The sequence below is a fragment of the Fusarium phalaenopsidis genome, assembly GCF_050370095.1.
Source record: "Fusarium phalaenopsidis strain FUZ10S chromosome Unknown contig_32304, whole genome shotgun sequence".
Lineage (NCBI taxonomy): Eukaryota > Fungi > Ascomycota > Sordariomycetes > Hypocreales > Nectriaceae > Fusarium > Fusarium phalaenopsidis.
In genome coordinates, this window is record NW_028145404.1 from 3,476,006 (window position 1) to 3,496,204 (window position 20,199).

General features: G+C 54.9%; 7 protein-coding genes across 7 annotated transcripts; 2 read left to right on the forward strand and 5 right to left on the reverse strand.

The window, feature by feature from the left end:
* Positions 1 to 2,081: 2,081 nt before the first annotated feature.
* Positions 2,082 to 3,691, forward strand: LRP88_10327 (bZIP transcription factor; the record flags this gene model as incomplete). The annotated part of the gene is made up of 2 exons (XM_083246791.1): positions 2,082 to 2,370; positions 3,132 to 3,691. The coding sequence occupies 2 exons, from the start codon at positions 2,082 to 2,084 to the stop codon at positions 3,689 to 3,691; spliced, it is 849 nt and encodes a 282-aa protein (XP_083097904.1).
* A 622-nt stretch (positions 3,692 to 4,313) lies between these two features.
* Positions 4,314 to 4,724, reverse strand: LRP88_10328 (uncharacterized protein; the record flags this gene model as incomplete). Its single annotated transcript, XM_083246792.1, has 1 exon — positions 4,314 to 4,724. The coding sequence occupies one exon, from the start codon at positions 4,722 to 4,724 to the stop codon at positions 4,314 to 4,316; it is 411 nt and encodes a 136-aa protein (XP_083097905.1).
* A 1,108-nt stretch (positions 4,725 to 5,832) lies between these two features.
* LRP88_10329 (pyridoxal phosphate-dependent transferase) lies at positions 5,833 to 8,079 on the reverse strand (the record flags this gene model as incomplete). The annotated part of the gene is made up of 9 exons (XM_083246793.1): positions 5,833 to 5,851; positions 5,909 to 6,139; positions 6,194 to 6,273; positions 6,326 to 6,449; positions 6,503 to 6,515; positions 6,572 to 6,935; positions 6,995 to 7,470; positions 7,559 to 7,798; positions 7,983 to 8,079. 9 exons carry the CDS (start codon positions 8,077 to 8,079, stop codon positions 5,833 to 5,835), a joined length of 1,644 nt encoding a protein of 547 aa, XP_083097906.1.
* Positions 8,080 to 11,910: 3,831 nt separating this feature from the next.
* LRP88_10330 (uncharacterized protein) lies at positions 11,911 to 12,918 on the forward strand (the record flags this gene model as incomplete). Its single annotated transcript, XM_083246794.1, has 1 exon — positions 11,911 to 12,918. One exon carries the CDS (start codon positions 11,911 to 11,913, stop codon positions 12,916 to 12,918), a length of 1,008 nt encoding a protein of 335 aa, XP_083097907.1.
* A 956-nt stretch (positions 12,919 to 13,874) lies between these two features.
* On the reverse strand, positions 13,875 to 16,134 carry LRP88_10331 (uncharacterized protein; the record flags this gene model as incomplete). Its single annotated transcript, XM_083246795.1, has 5 exons — positions 13,875 to 14,243; positions 14,294 to 14,324; positions 14,375 to 15,495; positions 15,547 to 15,999; positions 16,057 to 16,134. 5 exons carry the CDS (start codon positions 16,132 to 16,134, stop codon positions 13,875 to 13,877), a joined length of 2,052 nt encoding a protein of 683 aa, XP_083097908.1.
* A 1,926-nt stretch (positions 16,135 to 18,060) lies between these two features.
* Positions 18,061 to 18,715, reverse strand: LRP88_10332 (uncharacterized protein; the record flags this gene model as incomplete). The annotated part of the gene is made up of 2 exons (XM_083246796.1): positions 18,061 to 18,319; positions 18,369 to 18,715. The coding sequence occupies 2 exons, from the start codon at positions 18,713 to 18,715 to the stop codon at positions 18,061 to 18,063; spliced, it is 606 nt and encodes a 201-aa protein (XP_083097909.1).
* A 67-nt stretch (positions 18,716 to 18,782) lies between these two features.
* LRP88_10333 (uncharacterized protein) lies at positions 18,783 to 19,905 on the reverse strand (the record flags this gene model as incomplete). Its single annotated transcript, XM_083246797.1, has 3 exons — positions 18,783 to 18,836; positions 18,889 to 19,192; positions 19,247 to 19,905. The coding sequence occupies 3 exons, from the start codon at positions 19,903 to 19,905 to the stop codon at positions 18,783 to 18,785; spliced, it is 1,017 nt and encodes a 338-aa protein (XP_083097910.1).
* Between the last annotated feature and the right edge of the window lie 294 nt (positions 19,906 to 20,199).

Genomic DNA, 20,199 nt, shown 5'->3' on the forward strand with positions numbered 1-20,199 from the left:
CAGGGGCTTCGTTGACGGATGTCTCAGAGTGTCACGAACAGACAGCGTGGGATACGTTGGAATGACCAAAAGCCGTTAATTATGGATTCACTGAGTGGGACGCAGCTGTGAGTGAATCTTCGGGGAGTCTCTTGAACGGCGAACGGTACCGTGTCATGTTGCACCCGATGTGGTGGATGTCCCCAGTTGCTGCCAGTCTGGAAGGGATGCAGATCCTCGAACTACTTTGTCTTTGCCATTGAAGTGTCGTGGGATGTTTGCGTATGCCTTCCTACTCCATGAGTTTTCGGTCCGGGCAGAGTTTTTCTGTGCAGGGAGCAGGAAAATCAAAGTTGTGTGCGCGATATTCATTCACCGACTTGGAGGCTCCCGGTGCCGGACACTAGGATGTCTTGGGGCCATACTTGGAATAATACAGTTAGAATCGGCATGGTTGACTCGTCTTGGGCAGAACGAACTCCCCGAAGGCGCCCGGTTTTGCCACTGTGCTGGGAGAGCTGAAGGGAGGAGGCTGTTGGCTGAGAGCGCTGGCTGGCTGGCTGGCTGACTGTGCCTGTGCTCCCACTTTCCGCGTGGCTAACGCTAGCTTCACGCGACCCTGAACGCTTTGCCGAGTTTTGTTTCCCATGCTGCTGTGCCGAGCTCTGCGCGGTTGTAAATGCTGGGATGTTCTCCTCTGACAGCGTGCTACTGCTGTACGTACGTGTTAGTAGTATGAGGTGAGTGGAGTGCTGTCGTCTGTCCCAAACCACGGACGAACCCCGAGGACGAACGGGCAGAGACCAGGTTGGAGTAACCTGGCATGACCTCGTACGGGATAATCACTCATACGAATCGAGAGATTGGTGCATATTATGGTGACAGGTCTGGATCCCCAGCATGACGGAGAGGTTACCCGTGAAATAAAGAGAGAAAAGAACCCACGCGCGCCCACTCTCCAGATCCAGGACGGCATCAAAATCTGCAGACAAGCGACAGGGGGCGGGGAGTTCAAGTGAGTCGGCGTGTGTGAGCATCCCAACGCAGGGTCCCGGTTGTTCATGGGTTTGGGTTGGGTGTGGTGCCGTTGACGTGGGGGGGATCCATCTTGAGTCTCTGAGAGGGGAAATCCATGACGGCGCTCTCATGCGTGATTGTTAAGCAATCCCCAGGTACTCGGGTTTGTAAGCAGCGGCTGCAACTCTGCCTTTATTGCGCTGAGGGGTATTGAGGCGTGAAAGGGGAAACGCATTGAGCCGTCATTGACGAAAAACTTTGAGTCTATAGATGTAAAGATGAAAGAGCGAGTGAGTGAACAACGCGAGATGGACAAGAGATGGCATCCCAGGTGCCTGGGATCCAGCCCTTTCCCTGGATCCAAGGATGATGGATGTGTGGTGGTCCATTGGATTGCCAGGATTGCCAAGGCCCAGGCTGCCCACGCGGAAGATGAGAGAGTCCATTACAGGGCCACCTCGCTACAATGGGCCGCTAGACCTCTCCAGGCGCACCACCGTGGCCACCCATCCCACATACTGTTCTCTGGCTGTCCAGTCGCCGCCGGCTGCTCACTGCCCACTACCCACTCTGCCCACTCCATCCGCTAAACCCACTGGCACCTGGTGCAGTAGGTGGCTTCGGCGGCAATCGGCCTCGCCAGAGGCGTCCACTTTGAGCAAAACCAACCTTGCCCGCCCGGGTCCAAGCACTCGTTCCGTTCGTCGACGTTTCCTTCTTCCTCCACTTCCTCCCCCAACATTCGAGACAGACTTCTCCTTCTTCTTTTGACCTCGAGGAGACAGATGCCCAGCGAGAATAGACTTTTTGCCGCCGCCGACGACCAGGACGACGACAACACTCGACGCCGACAGCAAGCCTCGCCCTTTGTCGCCGCGATATTCATTGAGTCACCAAAGGCCAGGCCCGACAAATTTGTCCCGCAAGCCCGCACAAACCCCGCTCCCTCGCTATTTATTTTTTGAGTGAGTGAGCCGCTTTCGGCCTCGAATCTTGGACAACAACTCGACGCCAACTACTCGAGCAAGAGGAGGAATCTTTTTTCTTTTATTCGTTCCAAGGTCCAACCGGCCAAATCAGTCAAAATGTCCAACTACAACGGCCGCCGCGGCCCCAATGTGTCGCAGTATCTCCGCGACCTCAATGCCATCAACCGCCAGGAGACTTCCAACGAAGAGCCCTTCAACATGGAGGAGGACCTTGCTCTGTTCACCAACACCCAGTTCTTCGACTTTGAGACTGGCCAGAACACCGACTACCAGGCCCATCCCGTCAAGACTGACATGGAGGCTCCCCCGAGCACTTCGCCTTCCGACGGCATGACCCCGGCTCCCTCTGTCGTGGGCGACCTCTCCAACTTTGATTTCATTCAGGGTGAGTTTTATCGTCTACGTTTTGTGTCGAGATTCAATTCCCGGAGGATTGGGGACAACTGCCGAGGGAGGGGAGTGAGAGGTTGTCAGGCTGGGGGTGAGAGTGAGGCACAGCGAGCGAGTTCTGGGCATCATTTTTCATCAAGGTTAGCAGAGATATTGTCATTTCAATATTTCTACAACTGAAATGAGAATGATCTGACCAGAAACCCGTGCGTTTCCCCGTTCTCTCATCTCAAATCTGCAACTCTCCCCTCTCCTCGCTGGGAGATTGCATGGCCACGATCCAAGCGGACGGGCGAGAATGATACATCTCATGCTGGTCCCTGATGGGCAACGAGCAGCGCCTCGACCGCTTCACTAACGGGCTAAACCCCCACCTCCTCTGAATCTACCCTGTCGCCTTGTGTGCATGGCGCCCTTTTGTCATTGGGACATAGTTGTCTCCTCCAGATGCAGGCCTGCTCGAGGGTGGCCCGCCTCGGGGGGTCAAGCTTGATCTCAGTGGCTGGGCGGGCGATGGTGTCTATGGTGCAATATCTCGTGATCTGCCGACACCGATCACGACATCGCCTCTCACCCCTGCACCTCACCCGTCCCTTCCCAAGTTGGCAAGGCCTCTTCCCCAGGCCTCATGGCCTCTGCTTCAACATCAACTATTCTTCAATCGTCCATGTCTACCTACTATCTTCTTCTCCTCTGCCTCTGGTCATGACATTTGACTATTTGTTCCCACTTGGACTGACCACCGAACGATGGCAGGTGACTTTAGCTTCCCCGAGTTTACCAGCGCCTATCCGTCGACCCCCTTGAACGGCTTCGCGGATGGTGCTCAGAACTTCCAGGCCATGCAGCCCAACCCTTCTGCCGCCTATCAGCCCGTCCCCCAGCAGCAGCAGCAGCAGCCTGCCCACTATGGCCAGCAACCCGTCCCCCAGTCCGCTGAGAAGCGCAAGTCTGAGAGTGGCCCCGGCTCGGGCCGCTCCCTAAACTTCGAGGAAGCCTCCCGCCAGGCTGCCGAGGAGGACAAGCGGAGGCGCAACACGGCCGCCAGCGCCCGCTTCCGCATCAAGAAGAAGCAGCGCGAGCAGGCCCTCGAGAAGTCGGCCAAGGAGATGTCGGAGAAGGTCACCTCCCTCGAGAGCAAGGTGCAGCAGCTCGAGATGGAGAACAAGTGGCTCAAGAACCTCCTCGTCGAGAAGAACGAGGGCAACGACGAGATCGTCACACTGTGGAAGGAGTTTGCCGCCTCCAAGACTGGCGGCGACAAGAACAAGCCCGAGTCAAAATCCGACTCCCCCGTCAAGGAGGAGACAAGGTAATCCGATCGTCAACAACAAGCGACACACAACTCTCGGTGCGGCGCAACGACAGCTTACGGGAAACATGTGTGATGCGGATCTCGGGAGGCCGGCGGCGTTCTTCTGTCTGGGTTGCATCAAGTGGACGGGGTGGTGGCGTTTGATTTGAATATTGCGAGACTTGGTCTGGGGAAATCTACAAGGAGTATATGTGCGTGGAGGTGCCAGAGGTTGGCCATGAAGGCTGCCCAAGACAGACGACATACAAGATAAAAAACATGTGAGGCTCGGCAAGGGGGGTTGAGGTGGTTCAGTGGATGAATGGACAACACGGCTGTGATGAAAGCAGCTGGCTAGAAACAGGTCCTGGTTTGGGATGACAGGAAGACAACCTGGGAGGACATTTTGTTTTGTCTGCAATGATATCAACGGGTATACGATAATTTCGATCCGTACACTTTTCTTTTTAACATGTTCAACACATCTAGACTTCTCATTTGCATCTCCGTGGTGTTTCTGAATCATGTTGTCCACTCCATCCGCATTGCCGCCTCCCTTTGCCGTGTCAGGCTCTCGTAGTGTACACTCGGCTCATCGCCAAACTCTATCCCTCCCCTTATCTCCCCAGCCTCCTGTTCTCTTTCTACTTCCCCTTCTGCTTCTCCTCCTCGGCCTTCAGAGCCTTCAGAGCCTCCAAACGCTGCTTGTTCCTCCTCCCCAGCAGCCTCAGCGTGGCCTCCCTCTCCCCCTCGGTCATGCCTGCCCAATTACCAACCCTCCCCATCGACCCGTCGGCGTTGACCACGAGCGGGCCCAGCGCGTCGAGCCGGACGGACTCACCCACGCGTAGCGCCGTCACGCCATCGCCCCTGCCGGCAACGGCGGCGGCGGTGTCTTGCTCGGGCGCCGGGAGTGGAAGGGGCTGCTTCTTGTCCTCCGGGGTGGACTCGGACATGTTGCCTGCTGCAGACGCCTGCGAAGGCTTTGAAGATGAGGGTGGAATAATAGTACTGTAGAGACGTGTGAAAGCAAGGCGTGGCAACCGCGTGAGCATGGCTTGCGAGTGTAGTTGTAGTTGTATGTGGTGTATATGCTCTTCAAGATTGAATCGCTGATCGCAAAATAGCCGCGGTAAGCCTCAACTACCGACTTCAAGTGTGACCAACTCGGCTGTATAGCCAAAAACTCAAAAAGAGACAGCGCAGCCCCCTCGTACTTTTGACAACAAGGCGCGGAAAAAAATATCAACCTTGGCAGAGAAGGTCAGGTTGTAGTAGCAATTGCGGCGGAGCTTTGTGGAAAGGTGAAGAAGGTGAGAGATGGAGTCTGAACCAGCCACTCAGAAGTCTCGGTCTGACGGCCCGCTAACTAAAAGGGAACAAAGGGCGATTACACAACACCAACAACCGATCTCCTTGTATCTTTTTTAAATATCCTTGTCTATTGGAGATTTGACCATGCGGGGGATGCGGAATGAGGAATGGAGCAGTAACCACATCGAGACCCAAACGGGCAGGTTCTTGCTTCTTCTCAAGGGGAGATCGGAACTGCAGTGCTGGAAGGAGGGCGGGTGGGCAGATCTCGCCGCGGGATCCGATGATGCCATTGAGACCCTGGGGGCTTGTCGAGAGTCGTGATAGGCACAGGTAGTCGTGTTGGGGATTTGAGGCAGGCATCTGCGGGAGCAGGGGCGATGACGAGATGCAAACCTGGGGTGAAATAAGACGTGATAGATGCAGATATGCGGTGGAATAACCGCATGTATGGCCTCGGCGTGGGGTGGTCATCATGATAATGAACTTCTAAAGGATAGCAATGGAAATTGTCGGTTCAAATTCATCAAATCCAGGCCTCTACAGGGCTTGCTATGCAAACGCCACCCAACACTGAAACAAGCACCGCCAGCTAATGTAATGTGACGGTCCGACTGCCCAATCCTGGCATAGCAGGTAGGTAAGTGAAAATGCCAATCCACAGGGCAAGCCTGATTGTAGCTTTCCTATGGGGTCACTCCAGAGTTTGCCTATAAAAAGACTCCCCTTCTGCTCCTCTCCTCCTTGTGCACCCAGCTTTGACTCATTGGCAGTGACACCAAAGCATAACTGCCTCAAATGTCACACACAACGGCCATTCCATGATGTACTCCATCCATAACACACCGTCTAAGTAGACTTGCGGTGCCTGCGTAGTCGGTCAGCTATCGTCTCATGACACATACATCAGATGGCAGCAACTTACTTGTGGACAACACGCTCAATAGCATCCATGCCCATCTTGAGCACGTCCATTCTAGGACCATACGACAGACGCACAAAGTGGTGGCAAGGGCTGTCAAACAGGTCACGGCGGCGCGAGGGGTTCAGGTCGAAGAAGATGCCAGGAACCACAATCACCTTCTCCTCCAGACAGGCCTGGAAGAAGTTGAGGCCGTCCGCAATCGACTCGGGGAGACCCTCCAGGTTAAGCCATCTAACCGACACTTAGTCCCACTTGAACAACCTCAGCGAAGACAGGACAACTTACAGGTAGAAGGTCGAGTCGGGCACGTACTTGATGACGAAACCCATCTCGCGGAGGCGTCGCACAACGTAGTCACGCTTGTCCTAGACAATAGTTAGCGAGGTGCAGTTCACGCTGGTTGCCACCTAAACTTACTCGGAAGTGAGCCTGGAGGTGAACCATCTCGTTCTGCACGACCTCGGGCTCAAGCATTGGAATGGCCGCCTCCTGGAAGGGGTGGCTGGCACCACCATCGAGGTAGCTACCGCAAGAGCCGATGCTAAACAATGTTAATGATCCGTAGCCTCAAGTGTAGATTTATTGGTAACATACGCGTTGATGTACTCTGCGAGGCAAAGTTAGTACTGAATCATGACTCTTCTGGTTGCATATGAAACTCACCCTTGGGACCCAGGATCCAGGCAATTCGCCATCCGGGAAGTCGGAAGCGCTTGGTGAGACCATCGATGATGAGAACATCGTCCTCGTCGACATCCTCAATGTTCTCGGCAGCAGAGATGGTGGTACCATCACAGTTGCTGGTGTAGTTGTAACCCGAGTAGAACTCGTCGCTGATGAAGGTGGCACGGCCACGGCAGATGTCCTGAATCTCGGCAAGCTCGGGATTGGCAACGACACGGCCGGTAGGGTTGCGAGGGTTGGAGGTCAGGATGACCGAGGTACCGCGGGCAATTTCCTCAGCGATCTTATCGGGGTGGATATGATATCCATCCTCTTCAGACAGAGGGACAGGGATGGAAGCGAACTAGACATGATAAGTCAGATTGCGGCTCTGTGCTGTTTTGTAGGCCCGAAAAAACTCACGTTCTTGAAGAGACTCAGCATCTCATTGTAGGCCGTGTAGTCAGGCAAGAAGAAGGAAAGGTACGAGTTTCCGAGGACAGCGGCAATTCGGATGAGACCAGCACGGCCACCGGGAACGATGGCGACGTTCTCCCAGGTGTACTGACTGTCCTTGCCCTGACGGTGCATGTGGTTGTAGAGCTTGGCGACAGCTTCTCTCAGGGGCTTGATACCCGCTGTGGGACCGTACTCTCGGCCGGCCATGGAGATGTTGATGGACTCGGGTCGGGGGAAGCAGCCCTGGATGTCATCCTCGACCTCAGGGGCACCCTGACCGAGGTTGGCCCAGAGCTCGGGCTCCTCGAGGTAGCCATACTCGGAGGCTCGCTCTGTGCACCAGATGACACCAGTGGATGATCGGCTAGCGTCGAGGCCGGCATGGGGCATGTGACCCTCGTGGGCATTACGGAACTGACGATGAACCTTGGACTGGAACTCTGTAAAAGGTCAGCATCTATGAATTGGATGTCTATTGTTGTTCATTGTGTTGTTGTTGTCTGTCAACCTTCAGGGTCTGACAATGACGTTGTGAGGATAGCTCCCGCTGCAGCCAAGCTTGGTGGTGCAGCTGGGTAGGGCGGAGCTTGGAGGGGTTCGCAGAGCGGGCCTTGCCAGGGTCGGAAGGTGCAGGGGTAGGGACTCGGGAGGGAGGGGGAAGGTGACGCCCCAGCCAAGGTGGCGCCCAGCCTGAAAAGGCGGGACGGTGAAGGAGGTGAGGTGAGGGAGGTGAGAGAAAACGGTGAGGGTTTTGACGACACGCGAAAGCTGAGCTCATGCGATCATGTCATGAAGCCCGGGTAGTCACGAAGCGCAACCGTTCAAGTCGGCCAGAAGGGCTTGGAGGGGCAAACTGGGAGCTTCACAAGAGAGGGGAAGCTCTCGTGCGGGGGAAAGAGGCGGCGAAAAGCCACACCGACAACGAGAGACAAGGCAAGGCAAGCAAGCGTACCGTTTGTCGACGGCTCGCCCATGCTAAAGCGACGAGCGAGGGTCTTGGGAGCGCCAGTATGGCGGTTAATGGAGAACTTGCGACCACCGAAAGACATGGCGATAGATCAAGAGTTGTGGAGGAGAGAGGGTTGGTGTATGTATTGAAATCTGGTCTCGCGTATCTCGAGTGCCAGAGATGCTCTTTAGATAAGGTGGTGCTTGCACGGTTGGGAAGCAACTTGTTCAAGCATGCAGACAAGAGGTGATTTTCTTGCCGGGGAGAAAAAAAAAAAAAGGATGGAGAAAGCAAGGGGAGGAGAGACGGTGAAGGGGATGAGCTCAAGGAAGAAGAGGAAGAAGAGAGGAGAAAACACGATGGGGATGTTGAAAGGGGGATTGGATATAAGTGCAAAATGGCGTCGGGTCGCACACCAAAAAAATTCGGGGGTGGGACGGGGGTCCGGCGGCCGGGGACGGCGGCGCGAGTTTGAGGCAGGCTACGTTTTGGTACCTCACGCTGCTTCGTCAAGTGCCACTCAGTGTCCAGACTGGAGAAGCCATTCGTAGAGACTGACAGCGTCACCTGGAACCAGGTTGTTCGGTCACTGTCCACCTTGGGCTGGTCTGTGAGCGTTTCTGCAGTAAGAAGCGGCGGGGAGGTAGGTGCGGGAGCACTGACGCTCGACACATGGACAGTGGGAGGTTCTAGTGGTGATGGGCATCGTTTGCTGGGCTGCAATTGGACTGAGCTTGGCTTGGGCTGGGCTGGAGATGCCGGCCAAGCAGGATGGATGGATGGATGGATGCATTAGATCATGGGCAGCGGCAGCGGCAGCGGCAACAGGCTTGCCAATAACTTACCAAACAGTGACAGAGGATATGTCTCATGTTACGAGAGTACAGTACCTGCTTCATTCTACACTTACATGCTGGCAATGGATCCATGACACGTCGGTTCCCGACAGATTTAGATGATAGAGCATGCCACTATTCAGAACCTTCCAGTAGTCGACGTCCCATTGCAACGGCAATCCTGGGGTAAACGTTCCCCTTCCGGCCATCTGATACGACTTGTCAGGCCGTTCGCGGGCGTGGTGGCGGTCGAGACGCTTCTCTTGAAGGAGGTAGAGCCCGGACTATCAAGGCCTATTCCCTACCCGCGCCAACACCGCCACACTTTTGACACCTCGTCCAACCATTTGCTCCCCCCGACTACGGCGGCGACTACAATATTTCGTAAAACAGCAATGGCCCCTTTCACCGGTGCCGAGACTTCCTGATGCTCTGCACACTTGCTTCTCTCACTCTGCACGCTCGGTGGGAATAGCGGCAGAGTGACGTACTGGGCTTGCCCTGCTTACGCGGAGATGCCGGGGCTGGAGCAGCAATGCAATTAGCAGGGAAGAGCTGACCTCGATCCCGTCTCAGCCAGCACATCTTGGCGGCCATGGTGTTAGTCCAAGCAACAGAGAAAACATTGTATCTTTTCTGAGAAAAACCGCACATCGCAATTCCCAACCTCGGGAGCAAACTTCTTTTGCCCTTTCCTTTCCAGCCCAATCTCGACCCAACCCAACGACCCCCCCGTCTCAACGTCCCGCCCAACAGCGGCATCTTGGTGATCTTACAGGTGCACGCATCGAAATCGTTACTAAATCGTTACCCTGCTGGAACGGGCACTCTGGTCCCTTCCCCGGTGGACCAATCCCACAATATCTTAGCTCGCATGAATCGGGAACCCAAGAGTGAACGAGACTCGCCCGGATCTCAGCTGCCGACCCGGTCCCCCTTGACCCGTTCAAGCATTCGGATTTCTCTTGATTCATTATCACCGAGATTCACACTCAGCGTCCTCCACGAATCAATACGGAATCCTTGACAGCCTCAAACCCTTGAGCCCTTGAACCCCCATCCATTCTTCGGCGGACGCGAGGCCTCCTCTGTTTACCCCCTGGATCTGGCTGGGGGTGCCCTGGTAGTGGCCAGCAAATGGGGGGGCCTGGGAACCGGTTATCGAAGCGTCTCGTGTGGGCAAGTTCACCTCCCGGTGTGGAGAGGCAGGGTGAGGGAAGCACGGGCTGGAATGGCCCTAGAAGCTCGCTAGAAGAACCAGAAGCAGCATCACCACGGTGTAGGTTCGGAATGGAGGCATGACGGCCGCCCGGTTGGACCCGATGGTCGCAGGCCAAACGAGGGTCCAAGGGCCGCCCCGAAACTCACTGACACTGCGCCAGGAATCACGAGACGGGCGGGCGCTGAGGTCCCTCGACTCGGGTTGTCATGGCGTCAGAACCACGTTGCGGTGGAATGTTTTGGGGGGTTTGACAAGGGGACTGCTTTGCTCACCGTGCTCACCTCGAAAAGCCCTCAACTAGGCCCGAGGCGGGAACGGTCTCGCCGTATCACGGTCAAAGGTGACCATGTCAGGGAGTTGAGTGTTTGATTATTCGCGCAAAACTCTCTTTTCATTCACTCTTTTACTAGGGTTGAAATTAGGGCATGGGATGTCTTTTGGTCCTTGAGGAGACGTCGATCCACCCTGGGCTCAGACAGACATCACGTCGTATTACTATCTGAGCCTCTCTCACCCCTTTGGCCGCTTACTTGGCAGTGGAGATGACCTTCTCAGAAGCCTCACCGAACCTGCCCCGTGTTTTCAATGCCTTGGACGCAGGAGTATTGTCATTTTCGACAGATGTGTTGGATATGCCATGACATAGCACGCCAATGCTGACTACCCAAGAGAGGGGCTCGTTGCTACAGATACATTTGCATATGGACTTGGTTGCGGCTCTTTGGCAGGCGGCTGGCGGTTAGACTGCGGCTCTGTTTACCATGGCCGCGACCCTTTTTCTGGGGTATGGGTATGGAATGCTTCAGGTTAGCCATGAGACGCATATGAGACGGTGCCTGAATGCCTTAGCGAGTGCCTGAGAGGCTGCGAAGATCATGGGTCTCATGCACGCCATCGATTGGATGGAACAAGGCTGGGGCAGTGAGTGTCACCAGGGGAATAAGCCGAGCCAAGGCCGGCTTGGATTGCAACTCGAAATCGGGCAGCGAGATACATCCATGAGAGGCAACATGGACAAAAGTGCAATCGTACTGAGGCGATATAAGAAGGTGGCGACTTGCCTCTATCTCGGATTGCCTCTCTCTCTCTTGTCGATTCTTTCTGTTCTGAAATGTCCCGACAGTCAGGTACCAAGGGGTAACGTTGTGTTTGACAGCTGGAGATCTCGTTGTTTCTGTGTGGCTGTGGTTGCCTTGTTCGCGGCTGTGCTGACAGCCTAACCTGTGGGGAACGAAAAATACCAGCCAAAACTGCTGCAAACAGATGTGAGCGATTCCGGTGGTTTTTTTGTCTCCCCGAGGCCAAGCATTAGAAGGTGGAAGGCGAACCACTTGACCAGTTTGCCCTACTGCTCCCAGGGCGCAGTTCGCACAATGATACCAGAATGCGCAGCGCGTGTAGAGAACATTGCTGCTCCATGTAGAGCGATAGGTAGGCGCTTTCACTAAAGCTACACTACCTACGGCTGTGTCATTTCGCCGCCTCCTTCAATCTCTACAACCATTCCCTTCGATACACATTTTTCTCACACATGACAGCAAGGCAGATCGATAGGCTTTAATTCGAGCAATCCAAATCATGTGCACATGTAGTATATAGAGTAGAGGGCATTTGGCTCCAAAGGTTCTTCATTATCACCATCACCGCCAGCAGCGTGCACAAATTCACCAACTTATCAAGCCACAAAGAATATCTGAACAGACGCAAACAGTCATTGATTGTTTTATACTTTTGGCTTTATTCTGCACTCAAAGGATTGTGATTCACAGTGCTTTGAAACATACTTTCGCAAACGTCTTATTCGAATATTAAAAGAGACTCTTCTCTCTCCGTCAAAATGCCCTTCCTCCATTCTCCATCAACACCACCAACCATGTTCAGCCGCATCAAGGACAAGTTCTCCAGCAAGCGAAGCTCCTGCGCATCCCCACAGGATCAGAACATGGCTCCTTTCAACTCAAACAATCCATTCTCTGACGACTGTGAGCTGCCCTCGCCTCCGTGCGACGATGACAAAGCCCGCCCAGTACTGATACCTGAAATCACAGTCAACGACGCGCCTCCAGCTTACTCCCCTGTGGATGAAAGCAGAGCTAGGTCTAGAAAGCCTACGCATCTCAACGTCGGGGCCGGCCGTCGCGGCGCTTCGCCATCTCCCAGCCTTGCCAGTATCACCAGCGCCGAGGACAAGTATGCCTTCCTCTCCACCTTTGACACCATCTTTGTCATCGATGACTCTGGCTCCATGTCCGGCCGCTCGTGGCGAGAGACTCGTGATGCCCTCGCCGCCATCACACCAATCTGCACAGCCCACGACCCAGATGGAATCGACGTCTACTTTCTGAACCACCGCTCCAACAGCTCCGGATCTGACGGCCAGGCTCCCGGCGGATACTACAACATCCGCGACGTCCACCAGGTAGAGCGCCTTTTCAGCACCGTCCGCCCAACAGGTGCCACCCCCACGGGAAACCGCCTGCAGAGCATCCTCAAGCCATACATCGCCAGCCTGTCCCGCCGGCCTGACAGCATGGACACGACCAAGCCGGTTAATGTCATCGTCATCACCGACGGAGCTGCTTCGGATGACCCCGAGGCCATCATCGTGCATAACGCCAAGAAGCTCGACGCTCTCGAGGCGCCTCCTCACCAGGTGGGCATCCAGTTTTTCCAGGTCGGCAACGAGCATGGTGCTGCTGCCGCTCTGCGACAGCTGGACGATGATCTTGAGGATCAGGGTATTCGCGACATGGTCGACACGGCCACTTGGAGCACCAACGGCTTGAAGGCCGATGGCATCCTCAAGGTCGTTCTCGGCGCCGTCGTGCGACGCCTGGATCGCCAGTCCATCCGCAACTCTGTGGACAGCCGTCGCCGCTAAGCAAGCCTTTTCGTTCAACACCAAAGGCTCTTGTTTGCCTCATAGATTCTGTACTTTTAGGGAGTTCAGGGGGGGTTTCAGCCCACTAGACACGGGCACGGCGGTTTGCTCTTGCTTTCTTCTCTTCGAGTTCATACTTTGACTTGTACTTTTATAAACGGTTGGCGGTTGGGTGGCAACTTCATTTCATGATACCCGCAGAGTTCATAGACGGACACCGGATAGATGGTAAGACAGAGCCGGGTTCAACAGCACTGACCCGGTACACCCTCACGGGAACAACTCAATCACTACAATCACACTTTCCTGCTTTTTTATATTGAGTTTTGTTATTAAGATAGAATTAGAAACCAAAAAAAAAACACTACAGTACGCATCACTCCTGATCCCCAGTGCCTCAGTCCGCCTTGGACATATCCCCCATGCGAAGTTGGCGACCTGTCGATAAAGTAGTTTCCCCCGTTGTAATTCCTCCCCTGATAGAATTCTTTTACTCTGAACCCGAACCGCCAAAAGCCCCTGTTCCCAGTAATATCCACCCCAGCAATGACAGAAAACGAACTCTGGTCGAAAACGTGATATTAGTATTGGGGGAAGGGTGCTGAGTTCCTTTATCCTTTCGTAAGATAAGAACTCGGCATCGGGGGTAATAGCGGTGGGAAACGAATCCATGGCCCGGGAATCTAAAAAAAGCAAATGACCATGAACGCCTGGGTCTGGTCTGGTCTTGGCGCCCTGTGTTACGCCGTAAGGAGAAGAGACATACGTCTTCTCATGATGACCAAATATCGCAATTAGTCGTAAGGAAAAGTCGTCAAAAGAAGAGCCGCCCGAGTTGAGAGGCGATGTGTAGTGGTTGTCACTATCACTGAAAGATCCCACCAGATGTAGATGAGTTCTTGTGTGAGTCTTGGTGTGTGCCCATGACTCAGGGGTAGATGCAGCAGGGTAACCTCTTACTGCATGCAGACCACATCAGCCAGCGAGACCGAATGAGCCGAGATGTTGGCGCCCGTGTCGTTGCGACAGGTGATGACAGGCGTGGTGACGAGAGCTACGCGCCAGTGCTTGGCCTGGAGCTCCATGGGGTCCATGTTGGGCCAGATGGGCACCATGGACTGGCACGAGAAGCGGCTGCCAACCTCGGGGAACCGGAAGTCAAACGTCAGGCGGCTGCTGAGGATGCGGCTCGACAGGGCCCAGGCGGAGGCGGCGACGGCCTCGAGGTCCCGGTAGGTGGTCGCCGGGTTGACACCGGGGTTGAGGAGAGGCTGGACCATGCTGATGAGCATGTCGGCAATCTCATCGCAGCGGACCTTGCTGAACTGGGGGTACTGGTCGAGCTTGAGGACAGAGTCGATGAGACTGGCCTGACGGTCGAGGATGGGCTGACGGTGAGCAGCTGGCTGGCCTAAAGAGTTGATTAGCAGGTGCTGAGGCAGAGAGAAAGAGACACATACCCTGAGTTCGCTCGAGATCCTTCTCAACCTCGAGGAGGCCGTAGGTAGCATCATTGTCGGCACCAGCCCAGGCACGGGGAACCCAGACGCGGTTAACAATGTAGTCAACTACAACACGGGTGACAAGGCACGACTTGGAACTCTCCTCCTTGAGGTGGTACTCGAGGTAAGAGACAGCCTCTTGCTCCATCAGAGGATGGTAAGTGGCCAGGAGAACAGGCCAGACTCGGGTCTGAGAGAGGTCAGTTGGCTTGATGTAAGTGGGCAGGTTGGCATTGTTCTCGACAAAGTTGCGGATAACAGTGTACAACTCCATCATCTGGTCGTTCCAGGCCGCGATAGTCATCTCGGTGATGTGGATGAGAGGACCAGGGAAGGGAGGCCGGGTGGTCAGAGCACCAGGAGGAGCCGTGAAGTCGGGCGAGATGGGATCACGGAAGCGGCTGTACTTGTTGCGCGTGTTGGAGGGAGTAGGAGGGAAGAAATCGCGGCGCTGGCCATGGCCATAGGGACCAGCATCGTGACGAGGGAAGTTCTTGTCAGGGTGAGTGTACGACTGAGGGTAGAACTCGGGAGCGTTGGGGCGATAAGTGCCGTTGCTGAAGCCTCGTCGAGAGGGAGCCCGGGTAAAGTTAGGAGGCTGAATAGGGCCAGGGACAGGACCAGGAATGGGACCGGGGCCGTTCATAGGGTTCATAGGGTTCATAGGAGAAGGCCCAAAGCGAGACTGAGCTGGGGTCGGGGGAGCCCACTGGCCGAATCTACGATCATTGGGCATGGTAGATGTGGGACGGGGAGGCAGGCCATGAGGTCCAAAGCGAGGAGGAGCCACAGAAGAAGGACGGCCAGGCTGGAAGCCGGTAGGAGGACGATGAGGCTGCATCGTGAGGTCGCCAAAGACCTGCGAGAGACCCTTGGTGTCTCGCGAGTCAGTCTCATCACGACCCTCGGGGCGCAGCGACATGATGGACTTGTGGACGACGTCCTTGTTGGGACAGGCGTCGGCGATGGTCTCGATGACGCGGGCCACCGAGTCGGGGCTGGGGTTCTTCATAACCCAGAGGGATCGTCGGCTGTTGACTTGATCCTCGAGATGCTTGATGGTGTCTTCAAGCTGCTGCAGAGAAGTCAGCTACTGCGATATGAGTTTAAAGCCTGGATAGCGTACCTTGATCATCCCGTCACGGTCGGGAGACTTCGACTTGGAGTCCTCGGAGCCGCCCTCCTTTTCCTTGAACGACTTGAACTCGCGAGTGAGGTTCTGCAGCTCCTCCATGACCTTGGCAACCTCGGCCTCAGCCTCCTGGCGCTTACCCTTCTCGTTGGCCAGCTCGACACGGAGGTTACTGATAGTGTGGTTTTGGTCGTCGGCCTCGGCCTTTGCGAGGTTGGCCTCGATGCTCATGCGCGCGATGGCCTTGTCCGTGTCCTCAGCATCGAGCGTCAGGTTCATGAGCGCGTCGACGAGCTGGCTCGTCTCGGTGCTGACGATCTGTCCGACCTCCTGGAGCTGCGAGACGATCTCGTTGGACTCCTTGGAGGAGACGCCGGGCATGCGGCGGAGGGACGTCTGGATCTTGACGAGAATCTCCTGAGAGGCGCGGGCCTTTGCAAAGGCAGGCTGCAGAGGTTAGAATCTTGTGCGACGGTTGGGGTTGAGATGAAAGAAGGGACTTACGTGATTGTTGGTCATCTGCTTGATCCTTTCAGAGCGAGCAGCCCCGGCGAGGGGAGTCGAAAAGTTTATGGACAACATCTTGCCCGCGGGCTTTGTCTCTGGACGACTTCCGCTGCTGGAGGACCACCGGGACGCGACCTGGGACTCTCGAGAGGAACTCTGAGAACTCGCGAGAAGATTAAAGGTCATGATAAGACCGAAGAGAAGAAGCCGATCTGATGGCGATCGGAAGAGAAAACACAGCGTATAGCTGACGATGAAAAAGGGTAGAAGAGGGGGGGTGGGAGGAAAAGTGGTTGTGGTGGTGGTGAGAGGAGGGGAGGAGGGTGAATGAGGAGAAGACGGAGAGAGAGAGATGGGGAATCAAGTTTTCCTGTGCGGGTTCCCGTTCCTGAATTCTAGCACGCAGGTTAGTTTTCTTGTGCGCGTTCTGTTTGTCAAACCGAGGGCATGGGATCAAAGTCGGGGCTTCGATTCGAGGGGGAGAGGAAGAGATGAACTCGAGGTCAGTCAAGCGGCACCGAGAGATTGATGTGAGAACACCCCAATATTGGTTGAAGGGAAAGGGACTGAAGGGACTGTGCTTCTCGGTGCTTGATCTTGGGCAGTTGAGAGCTGTCGGTGGCGAGAACCGTCGCCAGTTGCTGCCAGCTGGCAAACGGTGATGGCCAAACTCCGCAAACACCAACCTCTGGAGGGACTCAGGGCAAACTAGAACGCATAGCAAGATCGAGACGAAAGTGAAAGCAAAAAAAGAGAGAGAAACGAACCTCGACTCTGGATGACAGAACACCAGATGAAATCAGGGGTTAGGGCGCGATGATACCAGCAGCGTGCCTTTGATGCTGGTTTCCGAAAAGAAAGGATTTTGAGAGATGTTTCTTGTGGGAGAGTGTGAAAGGATGGATTGAAGAGCAGAAGGGAGTGTGAAGGGAAGAAGAGAGGGGAGTTGAGGAGTCAAGATTGGAGTGCCAGTTCAGACTACCTCTGGAGGTCCACTACTGCACGATCAGGTGCCTCGAAGTCAACTGCAACTCAGATTCGAGCAAACGAAATAAAATGCTCCAGAAAAGGACTTGAGGCCGTTTGCTTGACCCTCAAGGACCACTTGGGGCTGTAGGTCACAAGTTGAATGCCCCCAAAGCCATACATCCATCCTTGAACGTAGACAACTCAAGGAATATCGGTAGGCTCCAGTTGCCAGAACACTACATGGATATCACTCTCTGGTAATACCACTCCTTCGGACGAGCTAGCAAATAGCCTTGCGTGAAACCCGAGATAACCCTCCTGGAAGACCCAAGACCTTACCAGTGGACAATACGTCACCAACATCAGCCCCGAGTTCTTTAGCAAGACATACCATATGGACTATGCCATACCTTTATCACACATCTCATCACCGAGTGCACTCACATCACTCAATGGCACCCAAGTCACAAGTAAACACAATCTATATTTTGCACCAAACTACACTACACTGACAACAAACGACGGAGGTCTGGGGAGCTACCCCTTCTTGATCGAAGGAGGAGGGCCATCCTAGGGTTACAAGACATCAGCATTGGACCTTGCGACTAAGCGAGCGCTGAACCTGGGATACATCGGTGCCGATCCGGAGAGGAGAGGAGAGGGTCGGGGGATCCAGATTGTTGGGTCGAGTTGAACTGAGAAAACCTGCGACATCGTGACATGATATAGTTAAAGAGGATGTGACGCCTTGAACTTGTGAACCTTGATGCATGAAATATGAGACGGGATTTTGCTGTTGGCGATAGGTGATGTTGGTGGTGGGTGGGTGGGCGGTCGTCGATGTTGCTTGGGACGTCGAGTTGTATACATACAGCCTGCTGCAACGGCAGACAGGCTTCCGGAAGAAAAAAGAGACTTGATGTCTGTTGATCACCAAAAAGTCTTAGTGACGCTCCTGTGCCAAGTGATTGGTGTGAACTCTGCTAACCTGCAAGAGTCCTAGAGAGCTTTGTTGACAGGCCAACATTAGCTTCAGATTGCCCGAGTACGAGAGAACAAACTGCTGTAGACGGCATCTACAACAGGCGACGCGTCGATCATCCGTCCGCCGAAGTACCGGCCGTTGAGGCCCTTGATGGCATTCTCGCCGCCCTGGACTTTGTCAAATTTGAGATAGATATCGCCCTTTGAGTTGGGGTCAACCGAGATGTGGACGACATGTCCGTACCGATTCTCGGCCTCTTGACGAACGTCGTCCTCGAGCTCCTTGACCCAGTCATCGCCCTCTTCCCTGTATGTGTGTCAGTCATCTGTTCCAAAGAACCTGGGGTAACACTTACTCTTCAGGGTCAAACATGTTGTGAAGAACAACACAGCGACTAGCCATGTTGACATTCATAGGCAGGGGTTTTGTCTCCGTCTTGGGCTTCAGGACCTGTCGCTCGTCATTGCCGTTGGTGTTGGTCTCGTCGGTTCTGGCAAGCTTCCTCATCAATGCGTCACGACTATAGTTGTTAAAGTTGACTCCCGCCACATCCGTGTCGTCCAAGGCGCTGGAACCTCCAGTCTTTTCGCTGTCGCGGCCGCCAGCTCGATCAAATGTCGAGGATTGAGGGCCACGTCCACCTGCACCTGAAAATGCCGAGCCCTGGAAGGACTGGTTCTGGCCGGAAAATCTCTGCAGCATGTTGGCAGTACTCTCAGGGGTAAACTTATCGTTTCCGAGACCGACGCGGATGGGACGACCAGCCAGGTCAAAGCCGTTCATCTTCTCCAACGCCTCTCGTGCCTGACCAGCATCGCGGAATCTATTTCATGTCAGCAGAGAACAGTGATAACTGAGAATTCAACATACTGGACAAAGCCATAGCCGCGGCTGCGGCCATTCTCGTCCTTTTGGAGTTGGACAAACTCGAGCTCGCCAAAAGGCTCAAAAACCGCTTGCAAATCTTGCTCGGTGACGTTGAAGTGGATGTTGCCCACGTAGAGACGGTGGAAGGGGATGGAGTTGGGATGAGGTCCCGACGCTTCAGGGTTGCGAGCCTGGCGGTTCTTCTCGGCCTCTGTCACCTGAACGATGACAGGAATTCCTAGGAGTTTTTGTCCAGTAAGTTGAAGGGCCTGGGTAACGGATTCTTCGTTTTTGAATTCGACATAACCAACTCTGTAATCGTGTTAGCAATTGTTCTGTGTGATGCATGATCATGGCTCAACTTACCCCTTGGATCTTTGGCTGATGCGATCTTTGACAATTTGGGCCTCATTGACAGGGCCCACCTTCTCAAAGAACTCCTTCAGCTCACGGGTACGCAGACGGGCGGCAAGCTGCTGGACAAACACCGTGCGACGATCCCGCTCGTCCTCCGTAAGTTGTGGCGTGCCGTCGCGCTTGGGCTCCCGTCGATCATCATCCCGGCCGCGTCCATATTCACGAGGGCGTCGGTCGCGGTCTCGCCTGTCACGATGGTCCCGGTCGTCGCGAGGGCGGTAGTGGCGGTAGGGTGAGCGTGATCGTGATCGTGAGCGTCGCCCTCCTCTGTAATAATCGCCGTCTCTGTTTCGGCGTGAGTGACGGCGATCATCATCGCGGCTTCGGCTTCTCCTCCTACTCTTGTGGCTGCCTGCGTCGCTTCGGGGTGTTCCTACGTCAGGAGTGCCTCTGCGGCTTCGAGTCGGGCTGTCTCTACGGTCCCTGCGTCGGCCGTGGTCGCGGCTTCTGCTTCCATCTCGATCACGACCACGGTCGCGTTCTCGGTCTCGATCACGGCGGCTGGGGGCCTCGTCTCGCGTCCTATCCTCAACAGGGCTCTTGTTCTTCTGCTCGGCCGAATCCTTCGCGGTGGCGTCGAGGAGTGCCTCCACGTCCAAGGTAGCCATGGTGTCTAGTGTTGTGGTGTCAGGTGAGTTGGTAGATGCTAAAGATCAAGACTCCCCAAGTTTCTTGATAACGACAGAGAGATGATTGATTTCTCCTGCGAGCGGTCGGTATTTGTCGCCGATGCGTCCCTGAAATGTTGGGGGAAAGGATGCCTGAAAAGACCATGAATCAAGCTTTTGGGCCGAGCCGCAGCTTCAAGAGCAAAGTTTTCACGTGACCTGCCACGTGGCGCTCACCGCAATCTCCACGTCGGCCTCGCCGAGCCAGACTATCAGGCCTCAGCGGCCTCAACA